General features: G+C 32.5%; 1 protein-coding gene across 2 annotated transcripts in view; it reads right to left on the reverse strand.

The window, feature by feature from the left end:
* Positions 1 to 7,927, reverse strand: part of LOC141450982 (uncharacterized) — a 28,997-nt gene extending 21,070 nt beyond the window's left edge. Inside the window, exon 1 of one of the 2 annotated variants that reach the window (XM_074121955.1) lies at positions 7,598 to 7,927. In XM_074121955.1, the coding sequence (XP_073978056.1) occupies positions 7,598 to 7,615 (18 nt within the window). In that variant the 5' untranslated portion in view covers positions 7,616 to 7,927. The remainder of the gene's footprint in view (positions 1 to 7,597) is intronic. The other variant, XM_074121956.1, reaches the window with a different exon arrangement.
* Between the last annotated feature and the right edge of the window lie 5,872 nt (positions 7,928 to 13,799).

Raw genomic sequence — 13,799 nt, forward strand, 5'->3', positions numbered from 1 at the left:
AGGTTTAAGGATATGAAATTAAGCAAGAACATCATTAATGAAATGAATATTTCAAAGTCCTTGCATTGCAAGGCAACCGTCCTCAGATCTTCTTGTACTGCTGATGATTCAAAGAGATGTTGTTTACGTTCCTTTTTGGATCACTTCATGGTCACTTAATATAGACGTCGCTAAGAATGAATTCTCAATGTATACAAGATTGTTCATCCCGTTAAGTAATCTTTCTTCTAAATGTTTTCTTAACAGCTTCCGCAAGTCTTTTTTGTTAATAGCTGCAAAAATCCAAAAGCAGATATCGAGCCTTCTGGTATCTTCAACCACGTCATCTTTTACCATCGTTTTGTTTAAAGCAGTAGCCCTGTTATATTCCTATTTGACTATTCTGGCCACACGGACTGTTCACCGCAGCCATCTAAGTTTAACGATGAAGATTAAGTTCAGCTTCTCGTAAACATCATAGATCTCCTGGATGGACCTTTCCTCCACTCTTGGAGTCAATCCTAACTGGCCCATATATCTGGGTCATTTAAATTTTTTTTATTTTATTTTGAATCGACTAACGGAATCTCCGATAGATTTTACTTTCTTTGTTCCAAATAGCCTCTCTGACATGATTCTGCCCTGCTACCACACTACTTCGCAGTGTATCTATGGCGGTCACGTTCGGATTAGAGCATTACTTGAAAACCGCTCCGGTTAATCAATTTTTCTTGGAAAATGCACCAATGAAAAGCGAAAAATGCAATGGTTGTGCAAAGAATTGTTCTCTCAATCGTATATAAGAAAACCCCTGTTCAAAATTCGAAAATAAGAGACGTCCATTTAAATATAGTACCTTACAATAAACATAAAATTATTAAATTAAAATATTTAAACGAGAAAGCCACGCAAGGAGAACATCCTAGTTAAATAGGCCCCACTTAAAGCCGAACTGAAGATCTTATAACAATTTTATATGCTAGATTAGTAGTCTTGAGAATTTGCTTTAAGAATTTCATCTAGTAAAAACGCTAAGTTAAATAGAAATAGTTGAAGACATTAATAATTAAAAAAATAAAGATCTTGCAATGAAAGGTAATGCTTCTATTTTTTAACCCCGAGTTGGTATTGACAGATGAGCGGATGTGCGTGTTGATTGGACAGAATATTAAAAGAAAAAAAGCTAAAATATAACTTCTTTTTTTTCTTGCTATCGCACTAAATTGGTTCTTAACTTGCAAGGGGGTAAACTTGGAAAGGTATGAGAGCTAGTAATTTACTTCATTCCTTATCAGGACAATTTTAAATGAAAAAGAAATATTTAATGAGAAAAATTATAGCTTATTTAATCAATAAACACCTTTAAAGTAGAAAATATACTCATTTTAAATAAATTATTATTTTTATAAACTACGACATTGAAGAAAAAAAAGAACTAGATGTTTGGTTAGTTACAGTAATCTCTCTGAAGGAAGTGCAAGTAATGGTTACCTTCGCTTTCTGTCTCAGAAAGTAAAAACTTTAGTCTTCAAAAGTAAATCTTTACTCCACTTTTCATGTTTCAGTTGCTCCTTCACGCACAAATCTTGAGTTAAAAATAGTTTTTCCTCAATTAATGATCCTAAAATATTTTCTGTGTAAACTAAATATAAAAAAATTGACTTGCATCTCAATACTTCTAGGGGTTAATGTAAGAATTTAACAGTAACAGCCTCCATTCACGGCACCTATTTGGTAGTTGGATGTAAAGCCAGCCTGTAAAAAGTAGGGCATTACTTTACTTTTTTAATAAGAACATTTTAAAATATTTTTTATCTGTTATCTTTAATAAAACACGATTTTCTATCTCACTCTTTCCATTTTTGTTTTATTAGCAAAACGATCATCAAAATCTTATTAACGAAGATTAACGAAAAAGGACGCGAATACAGAATTACGTTTGTGTCGGTGTGATCATTGATTGTACGTTGCGTTGCTCTAAACAATGTGCTAATAAAGATGAAATTACGAATATTTCGTAATAATATAAGCGAATGCTTTTTCTAAATGATTCTGTGCAGCAAAAAAGAAAAATAATAATAATAGAATGCAATTTCCACCAAAACGAATTTAACAAACACACACAAAATAAATAATCATGGGATATTGCTTAACAATTATTATTATATTTAATTTTTTGTTTCTGTAATCTAATTACAAGGTGTGTGAAATTATTATTAATTTCTAATTACAAAAAGCCAGTTTAAAGTCATTTGACTTGTTTATTTTTCCCTGGCAAGTTTACAAATTTTGAATTTTCAATGCAACCAATTCAATTTACTGAACGGTATTTCTTAGTTTTTCGTTTTACACATATTCATCTCACGGCGGATGGTTTATGTTGTGAGTTGAGTCGAATTATTCGTACCTGTGCTATGGTTTTTCATAGGGTAGCTATTGGGCCAAATGGACGTATAAAATACAATAGTTTCTGATATTGATCTTTTAAAATTGCTCTGTAACAACAAATTATTTAATTGGAATGTGTTTAGGACTGAAAATATTAACTTATAAAATGACCATCTCTTTTTGTTATAATTAACTCTCTACGGAGATCTAAAAGAATTCTTGCGCTATTTTCTCCAGATTTATCTAATTAAAATTTTGATTATACTCCATCTTTTGATCAATAAATGAAGAAAAGACAATCAAATGAAAAGAATAATTTTTCCGATGTAAATCACACCTCAAATAATTATACGAGGTCTGTAAAGTAATGAGACTGATTTTTTTACATTTTTTTATTCAAAAAGAATTACAATTCTATATTGGCACCTTCAAAATAACTTCCTTCTGAAGCCATACAGCGCTAGAGACGTTTCTTCTACTTTTCATAGCAGTGCTCGAACTCCGATACTAGAATAGCCTTCAGCTGGTCGGTTACAGGTTTTAGACTGTCCCAAAATGAGTTCCCTTGAGGTGATTTTTCAACTTCGGGAAGAGAAAAAAGTCACAAGGACTCAAGTCAGGCGAATAAGGAGACTGAGGAGCCACAGGAATGTTTTTTACTGGCCAAAAACTCGTTTATTGAAACATCAATCAAGAACAAGTGGGTGTTGCATAACGATAATGCTCCTTGTCACACAGAGCAATTTTAATAAATGAGTTTTTGGCCAGTAAAAACATTCCTGTGGCTCCTCAGCCTCCTTATTCGCCTTGTGAGTCCTTGGGACTTTTTTCTCTTCCCGAAGTTGAAAAATCACCTCAAGGGAACTCATTTTGTGACAGTCTAAAACCTGTAACCGACCAGCTGAAGGCTATTCTAGTATCGCAGTTCGAGCACTGCTATGAGAAGTAGAAGAAACGTCTCCAGCGCTGTATGGCTTCAGAAGGAAGTTATTTTGAAGGTGACAATATAGAATTGTAATTCTTTTTGCATAAAAAAAAAATAATAAAAATCAGTCTCATTACTTAATTTACAGCCTCGTATTTTAATTCAGTAAAATATCTGTGTAATGGCAAGAGATTGCACAGCTAGTTAACCATATAAAAATAGGAAAGTGATTAATTACAGAATATTTAATAAATCCAGTATAATAACGGAAATTAAGTTGTAAAAAAAAAATGGAGTTTAAATTTATAAATATTTGTTTTCACTTTCAAAAAAGAAGCTTTCTCTGTGATCATTAGGAGCGATGATAATAAAATAATTAATGCTACATCCACAACTGTTTTCCATAACGAGTTTGTGAACTGCTCTAAAAGCCCTTGACTCTGAACTCGCTCAGCTGAGCAACCTTTTTCTTTTTGCTAGTGTTGTTCGTTTTCCATTAGTAACGTTAAGAGCTATAACCTTGAATGAAATAAATAATATCTATTTTCACGATTATTCAAAAATGTTCTTATTTGATTTGTGATCTTTCATTCACATTTCCTACTATTTTATTTCTAAGATCAATGTAAACAGATATTAAATGTTCGCCACGATCAGTTAAATAAAATGCAACGAAAAATATAAACTTATTTCAACTCCAATTATACGTAATTGAATCTTATATCCGCACATGTGCACAAAAGAATACATTAATGTTACAAACGTAATACCTGATGCTTATATCAGAACGCCAATGTTTTTCCTTTCGCAATATGTTCTGTTCTAATTGTTTGTGAGGCTTGTATGAACAAATAATCTTATATTAGAATTCTTTGAGACATACATACAAACTAAGCTAAGTTAAAACTATTGAAGGGAACTTCAACAAAGTTCCGTTTATATGTCCTGGTTTACAATAAATACCACACCTCTAATATTCCATCGACCTTGTTGCCTATGTCTAGAACTGCGTTTTTAAAAAAAGAAAGACATCTATAGCAAGGTTACTTGGAATTAACCACAAGAAATACGTTAGGATTAACACCAGGAGAAACCTCTGGTGTGTCAATTTCAGTTTTTTTGTATTATTCCAACTTTCAACTTCTCTAAATTGCTCAATTTTCTAAATTAACTATTGTTTAAAGAATCCCCTGCAACATTCAAAACATTTGCATATTTCTTAAAATTAGTTGAAGCAAGTGCAGCATCTGAATATTATTTGAGCTCGTTAAGTAAATAAACAGAGTCAGTAAAGTAGAAAATGTAGTTTAGATTTTAACTGAAGCTGTTATCTTTACTAATGCATCTGAATGTTAGTATTCAATTTTTGTAGGAAATCGTTCGATAATTGCTTGCGGGAAAACCTAAATAATTGATATTAAACTTTAATTTTATTGTTACAGATTACCGGAGTTACTAAACAGATTATAAAGTTTAAGTAATCTGCATTTGCTTGTTTTTGTGAGAAGTTTGTGCAAATGCTTACGTGGACAACTTACTCAGTTTACTGTCCTGTTTGGAGAAAAAGATAGCCACGTTTTCCAGGACCTCATCGTCCTTATGGTGTTTCTTAGCCATACAAAACTTGTATTTACACATTTTAAATTTAGTCACACCACTAAAGGATGTAGATTCCTGTAGCCACGTTTTATCTGAGGGAATGCACAGGGTTACAGAGTTGATAGAGTTCAGGCGACCCATTCCGCAGGGTTCTGGCACAGGTAGTGAATCCTGAGAATTAATTTTTCGTGAGAATTAAATTGAATGCGAAAAACACTGTAACATTTAGAATGTGAACTCGTTAAACACACATCCTTTGTCAGAAAACTGAGGGTGACACTGTTGAGAGTGGCTATACAAAAGGTTTGTTATAAGCCAAACTTCAAAATGGGGTAAAGGATTAATTGGTTTTGGGGGAGAAGTTTCCTCTAGATGGAATGAACTTGCTGAACATCGGAGCAATGCATCCTAAGTTAAGTCGGTCACTCATATCTTGTTTGATTGTGCCACAATCTTCAGTTTACGCGAAGAAATCTTCAACTCTTTAGAGAGCACCAAAGATATACTGGTGTATAAACTAAAGGGAAGATTCTATTCTAAAACTATGAAGGAACTTATTTGTTTAAAGAAATAAACTGCAGGTTTTGAAACTTCGTTCTGCTTATACCCTATGTTCTCATTGATAAAGTCGCAAAACAAAAATCATAATAATTTTGAAGTAAGAGTTCTCGAAATAACTACTTCCGGCAAAAACGGAAGTTCCATTAGTTTTAGTTTTTTTTTAATCAACAATGAAAATACCTCGTCTTAATTAATAAAAGCAAGCAAAATTCTAACACTACGTAATGTACAACAAGTTCCCATCTTTTAGAGCGAAGAAGTAATTTTTTTTAGATATTTAATTTAAACCAATAATAAAGTTGAACGATGAAGTATTCTTTCTAGGGTAGAACCGTGTGCGATAATGTTAGAATTGTACCATGGGTATTTCATTAGTTACTCTGAAGCCATCAATAAGTTTCAGACATTCGTTCTTCTTCAACATATCTTCGAAATGAGAGTAATGTTATCACTTATCGATCACATAAATCAGCTTTATGAAGATTAACAATTGAAACCGGCTGATTACCTCACATTAAAGCGTGCATGATTGAATCATATCTGACCTTAAGCTTGAAAGCATAAAATATACGTTCTGGATTAGAAGAGCAGCAATAAACTTTTAAATTCAAACTGGAAAATAAATTATACTGTAAATTGAAAATGCTCTCGATTCAAAACTCAAAAAAAAAAGAACAAAAACTTGCTTTCTAACAAATGATTACGAACTAACTTTCATTTTTACATTTACCTGGATGAGGAAGTATTTGAGACTGGAGATTGCATTGTGTCAGGAAATACTTTTTATTTATTTTTAATTAAGGTGCGACAAAAACTGGTGATTGGCTGTGCTTTGGGCCGCCGGACAAAGTAAACATGTGGCTGAAGACCAAACACTATCAGCTAGAGATTCTAAGGAAGAGAGAAATCGAAGGACAATATAACCTGCACTCGTCCTCGGGCAGGTTACGGAAGTTGTTATTATTCCTAAATTACTGAAATTTATTCTTTTTCTTTTTTAGAAAATTTGGTTGGAATGAATGAAGTAGAAACTGTGATAATGTTAGTAAAATTTCAGTTTATTGTAATGGAATGTTTCGTGTAAATTTTAGAATTTTTGTTTTCGACCGAAAAATATCGATGTTTACGCCCTCTGATTCTGGAAAAGTAGTTTTTACAAAATGGCCGGTATGAGAATGTGTGTTTTCATCGTATCTCAAATCTTGGAAAAATAAATAAATAAAACAGTATCAAAATTGAAACATGATAGGTGCCAACAGAGGACGCTTCAATAATGTTTCAGTCAAAAACAAAGGAAGTGTCCATTTACTAGGTACATTTTTCAGTTCTTTAAGCACTTCTCAAGAACAGCAATATCGATTTATTTTTTCAACTGGGGGGAACCGATTATTTAAATCGAGTTCTAAACGTTTATTTCAATTTTTTATAGTTTTAGAGAAAACTTCAATTAAAGGTATTTTTGACAGCGGTAAGACGTTCCCTTAAAGTACTATTATTGAAGATTTTAATGCCTTCTATATAATTCTAAAGATTACATTTGAAACTAAATTTCCTAGCTGACCCCAAAGTGTCTCTTCACTGAGCAAATTTTTTAATTTTTTTCTCAAAATAGGGCTCTTCAATATTTTATTCACATTCGAAGGAAATTTTAGTTTAAATTAAAATTGAAGGTTACATTTTTTGTGTATTGTACAGTTTTACAAACTGTATAATGTTGATAAGAATTACAAATCAAATATTAGTAAGTTTGCAGAATATTTTGTGAGTTAGGTCTTTTGAGAATGTTAGTAAGATTAAGGACTTTGAGCAAGTGGCGAGTTACGAGTTTTTACTCCAAGCTTTGTAATCTTCACAAAGAGTAAAACCAAATTACATTAATCTTCTCTATTTAGCCAAAGTAAGTTAGAAAAGAGAGACAAATCTTCTTGTTAGTCCAATTTAACATTAATTTTTAAAAATATAAATCTATTTTTATATTGAAAATAAAAATCTTTATTTATTTGCAGCAAGTTAGGAACTTTTTTTACAAAATTTAAAATTAAATAATCGCACTCAAAATTTATTGTACTCAATCGAAAGTGACTTGTTAAATATTATAGAAAAACACCGGCTCTCGATAAATAGAAAAGTGAAAAAAGTACTCACTGATAGAAATCTGGCCATTTTTCTTCTGTTTTTCCTTTTGATTTCCTGTTTGATGCTAGTGATTTCCTGATTAAAGTCGTGAGTTGAAACTGTTGAAAGTTTTTTGTTTAAAAAAATTAATAAAATTTCACTGTCAGTTAATTATTAAACTTTAAAAACGCTTAAAACTAGTGACTTATTTTTTTAAATAAAATAAAAAAAAATTGTGAATAATAATAATTGAATGGTAAATAACACCAATGTAGCTACTGTGAGACTATATAACTGTTTATATATAGATACATGTATATATGTACAATCCCAGATATCAGGTACCTGGAGGGCTCTCTGGCTGACCAACAGTAGAGGGGTAACGTTCAGCGGAGGGGGAATCTCCTCTTATCAAGGACACTTCCTAAAGCAGTTTTTTTGTTTCTTTTTTTGTAACTGCCAATGTTCCTTCAAATAACACCCTTCATAGAGTTTGTTCCTATTATTAGCTATTTTTATTTTTTACTTCAGGAAAAAAATTAAATGTTTTTTTATGGAGTCTATCAGGATAGTACAACTATGGAAACTAGATAGTTATATACGAGTATATTTTAGGAACGTCAACATCTGAGGCCATTGCCGCCTATATCTTTTTTTTTAGTGTACTACTGGCCTCCGGATAGTATTCTCTCGTTACAGACAACACTGTCCATCACCGGACAGTTAGCTACTAGGAAGGGAAAATCTAAGGGGTCAGCAGCTGGATTCGAACCTGTGATCTCCGCGTTGGAATCCAGAATTCGATAATCACTCACCCTTTTCTTGAGAAGAAATATTTAAAAAATATAATATATATTAAATTTATAATCAAAATATAACCTATCATATCTTTTACCATATTTATTGCTGCCCATTTTATTGTTTATTTATTTATTGAAATTAAAAGGAAAAATTCCTTCATTTCATCGAGTTTGGCATCTGGATCAAGATTGTAGAGACCGTTTCCTCCTCTTCCTGACACAATCTGCACAACGGTTCCCAGCTAATAAGTCCTACCTTCTACAGATGCTTTCTGAACCTACCATGCCCTGTGAATAGGCCTGCAATCAGAGTAATCTGATTCCTTCCCAAGCACAGAGTCACCATTTTTTTTTTTTTTATTATTAATTTAAAGTCTTTATTTATTAAAATAAAAATATAAATAAAATACACTTCTGAGTATACAAAATAAATTATAAAGACAACTGCCTTGGTCAAGCACAGAGTCACTTTGGCTCTTTGTTTACACAGCCAAAGCATCGTAGTCTTGCTGTGTTTGACCCCAGGACACATCTGCCAGTTCTTTTCATGTTCTCTCCAGATCCAGTAACTGAGAGCCTCACGAACTGAACCCTTGATGATCCCCAGGACAGGTTCCGGGCCAATGAAAGGAGTGTTGGCTCCATTCCTGGCCAGTTGATCAGCTAATTCATTCCCCTTAATCCCCAAATGGCCCGGCACCCATTCCAGCCGAACTTTATTATACCAAGCCAGTTGTTCCAGAGTCTTTAGTCTTTAATGGAACTATTTATTGGAAATTGACTTTTTAAACAAGTTTGAATCATCTCACGTAACAAGAAATTTCAATCTAGCCACTTTGCTTATCCCAACCCGCTTATTATCCTGCTCCTCTTTATAGCCATTCCAGACAATCTTAATAGTCAAATGCGGCGATGGGGCAAGGAATGTTTACTTTTACTCATCTAGTTTTGGACTTTATTAACCATGGTGGTTCTTCTCGGTTGTTTGACTTCTACTTACTGTTCACTAAGTTTCTGTCACAACATACAATGGGAGTCTGCAAACAGACGTTAAGTGAGTAACTTGATAATTGGGGAGTGGAAGTTAAATGTCTCTAGTCCAAAAAAAGCATGCATCTAAAGTTGTACGAAATTGCTCAGTTGCAGAACACCCGTGTTTTCTTATACTAACTTAAAATCACCAAAATTTTGTATTTGATTCTTATTAAACAAACTAATAATAAAAAAAAGTACTGAACAATCAAAATAAGAATTATTTTTGAAGGAAATCATTACAAATTAAAGAGGGTCAATTTTTTTTTTAAAGAACTGTTTTTGACTAATAAGATAGTAACTGCTCTCGCATTATAACAACACTGCCAATCGCTGGTTGGCGAGCTGAATTATAAAAGATAAAATACTCGTGCTAAAAATACTCGATGTTACAATCTTTAAAGATCTGAACCGTTCTGGAATCATTTACCAGGCATTAAGACTTTTAACTTCAACGATTGATTTTACTTGAAAAATTAATCTATTGCAAAAAAAATCACCTGTTTTTCCTATAACATTTTTCTGAGTGACAGAATGTAGCACAAGGTTCCTGCCCTAAGGTCCTAAGCTAAGGAAGGTAAGGGACGACAAGGTAGGTTTCCTGGAAAAAATATAACACAACCTTCACAGAGTCTCTAGAGTGGCTCATCAAGACCTCAAATTAGACTCATCGAGTCTAAACAAATCTACTTAATCTTCCCTATTATCTTTACAATCTCATAAGCTCCTTCTAAAAAATACTAAAATCAACAACTACTCATAAAATTTAAAGTATTGGAATATTTTAATCACAAAATTGCAATTGTGTAGCAGTTTTAGGCACAAATCTGTTCTATATCTCTTATAGAAGTAAAAAGAAGAAATAAATAAATCAGTTGGAAATTTATTTTAAAGAGAAACTTCAGTTGACATTCAAGTTTTTTTTTTGGTGTCGTTAAAGACAAAAAACAAAAAATAAAAATTGCAAAAAAAGTAAGAAAAAAAAACAAGCAGTGAAACTGCTCAAAGAATTAATGTCACTCATAATTTAGTTTCGAAACATTAGCAATATAAAAATTTACAATTTTAACCAGTATTTTATACCAACAGTCAATGTTTATAATTTTAAAAAAATTTTATTGAAAACGTATGCAAAATTTCACCAATTTTAGCATTATTTATTTATTTATTTTTATCTATTTTCATGACAGTTCCAGATGATGATGATAAGAATAAATAACAATTTGTTTGTTTCAAGTCTAAGAAGTTTTAAATGTCTTCCAGTGGCATCCCTTTCATTTGTGACACGTTTGGGAGCTTTTTAATTTAAAAAAGATGTATATATGTTATATATAACTAGCTGTACCCGTTCACACGTTGCTGTGTTTGAACAAAAAGGCAGTTTTGATACCTCAAACATAATTTATTAATGACCAAATGTATACAATACATCGAAATGAAAATTAACAATAAAATTACCCCTACTTCAGAGTACAGTAATGTCCTTGCAAAGGTATCATTTCTACATAATGTGAAAAATTCAGTTAATGTAGTTGGCGGTGGTGATATTGCTCTTGCACGTACATTTTCTGATGTAAAATACACACGCTGTCCATTTTCAAGATGTACAGCTAAATGAACAACCGTTGAATATCGTTCATGAATGGAAAATGATATACAGGTAATACGCCATACAGCCTCATTGCTACTTATGAAGCGTCCCAGTTGATATTGGGTGACTTCATCGTTAGATGCAGTTGTATTTTCCACTCCAAACACTGCCATATCGCTTCCTTTGTTCACATATTTGCAAATATATTTTATCGCTTTCACTGAATTGCAGTACCCAACATTTATGTGTGCGTTATACGTTTTTAGTAGTAATGGAGAATATGGTACTACCCAACGATTATCAACGTCAATAGTATTGTTGAGTTCTTTTAGTTTAATTGATTTTCCACCATCCTCGGTATAATTTATTCTCGTATTAATAATTGCAAAAAACTGTTTTTCATGGTTTTCATGGTTACACTTTCAACAAATATTACTAATTAAATGTTATTTTGATATTTTTGGGATATTTGTTCGGGAGCACCTAGAACCCCAACTCTGATTTAAAAAAAAAATCCAAAAACCTTCCCGGGGATATACCTAATAATTTCCCAAATTTTCAAGGCGATTGGATGTATGGTTTTTGAATCTATCGAGTACAAACAAACAAACAAACACACATTCATTTTTATATATATATGTATAGATATATATTTATATATTTTTTTTGCAACTGTAATCTATGTACACAAGCAGAAGAGATGAGGGTAAGGAAATTTTACAAATACATATACACGCATATATATTCATTAACATACGTACACGCGCATATGCATCTGCACCCAGAGACATGAGTGGAGTGAACGACGACCATCCAGTGATGGAATCCGTTAGTTCCGTCATGTTGGCAAGCTTACGCAGCAACCATCCTAGGAGGTCAGCATTATGTGTTGAGATGGCCACCGCCGCTTTAGTCTGCGCTGAGGATTTGAAGGAATTGTTGTAGTAGACATGTTGTGGATCAGAGGGTTGTAAATGATTGTGTAGATTTGAGTGGAGTTTTGTGTACCGAGATTGGGCTATTTCAGAAACGAAATAGGAATATTAATAGGAACGAAACGAGAGGAATATTTAGATCAGATCGTATTGTGTGATTGGAGATGTAGAATGGAGCGTTAATGTTCTTAGAATTTTAGACTGTAAAGTTTGCAGTCGGTTGATGTTCGATTTTTTGGCACCTCCTTAGAGCTATATTCCGTACGTCCATATTGGGGCAAGTAGGGCGGAGTATAGTTTTCTTTTGTTCGTCAGGGCAAGTTTTGAACGTTTATCGAGTAGTCTTAACATATGTATAATTTAACGCACAAATTTACTGCATTTAAACTGTTAAAGAAAATATATTAGTAAAAATGTTGATCTACTATAGAATCAATTTTTTCTGTAAAAATATTCTGGAATTGGTTCATCGCTTAAGGTGATTGCCTGAATAGGTTCAATAATTATCGTATTCAGTCCTAGACTTGTTAAATACGTTTTTATATTAAAATTAACATCAATGGCCATTATTTCAATAGTAATCGTAAAAGTCGATGCATCATACTTGATTTTTCCAATCAATCCGAATGATTGCCTAAAAATTTAATATACTGCCAAGTCTAAATTGCATTTTAGTTATAGATGGAAATAATTTGCCGTTACTAAGAAACCTCAAATCTCGAGTCTATCGCAAATCTGATATTTATCTATTTAACAAGTTTTCTTTTAGGATATTTATTGAGGGTTTCCCTTGCTAAAATGGGCACGGGAATGGCTAGCTAGACTCATGTTCAATGGATCATATCATTGCGTCAACTTTGGCAAAGTGAAGAGATATTGGATCAGTTAAAATAATATTTACTCGATGTTAAATTCCTGTATGTCCGTTAGACTATCTCAAAGTAAGCATTTGTATACACTTAAACCATTTTATCCACCTTAGCACGCAAGTTCATAGTATCCGTGACCGCATTCGAACATCCACCCTCAGAAGTAGATCAGTTTGGTAAAGAGAATTCTACTTAAACAATGTTTTTATATACACTATAGTTTCTTAATCACTTAATTTACCTCTGATGAACTTCCGTTACCGTTGGAATCTCTAAACCCAACTGATTCATCTGCCTCTGAGGATCAGATGTCCGTAATTAGTCTGGGATACAATGAACATGCGTTTTACGTCAGATAAAATCAATGATAATATCCAGACTGCGGAGCTTATCTCATTTTTAATAATCTGTATCTATACAAGAAGTGTCGAATATATATATATATACATATATATATTTGTAAAGATTGTTCTAAGGTCTTTTCAGAAAATTTAGAGATATAATTTGAAAAAAGCTAAGGTGGAGATGAACTGCAAGTAGTGATTCAGTGCAATGCTACTATGATTGCTCGAAGACAAAGGGCCATCAATACAATATATCTGAAACTGTTCTTCTGGTCTTCTGGCTAAACTTGAATTAGTGCTAGTCAAATGGTTCTCTTACTTGAATACGAGATGATATTACTTCCTACAATTGGGGGATCCACTTCAACGCATTTAAGAGAGGACCGACTTGATTTTACTGCTATAAACTGTAATTATAGCAATTGAAGATTATTAATTATGTCCGGAGTTAATTTTAAGACCCAATTTTCACCAAAGAATATCAAAGTTGTGTTTTTAGTTTTTAAGATCTGCGTTCATCTTACACACGCTCAGATTTACATAAATGTGTACGGTATTTAAAATAAGAAGACCATTCTATAAATAGCTTAGGATACTTAATTTTATTTCGCTTAAATTAAAAGTCGAGGAAGTAGTATAATATAGTTTTCGATTGGACTAA

The sequence above is a fragment of the Rhodnius prolixus genome, unplaced genomic scaffold, assembly GCF_049639745.1.
Source record: "Rhodnius prolixus isolate KJV_2025 unplaced genomic scaffold, Rpr scaffold_8, whole genome shotgun sequence".
NCBI classification, from domain to species: domain Eukaryota; kingdom Metazoa; phylum Arthropoda; class Insecta; order Hemiptera; family Reduviidae; genus Rhodnius; species Rhodnius prolixus.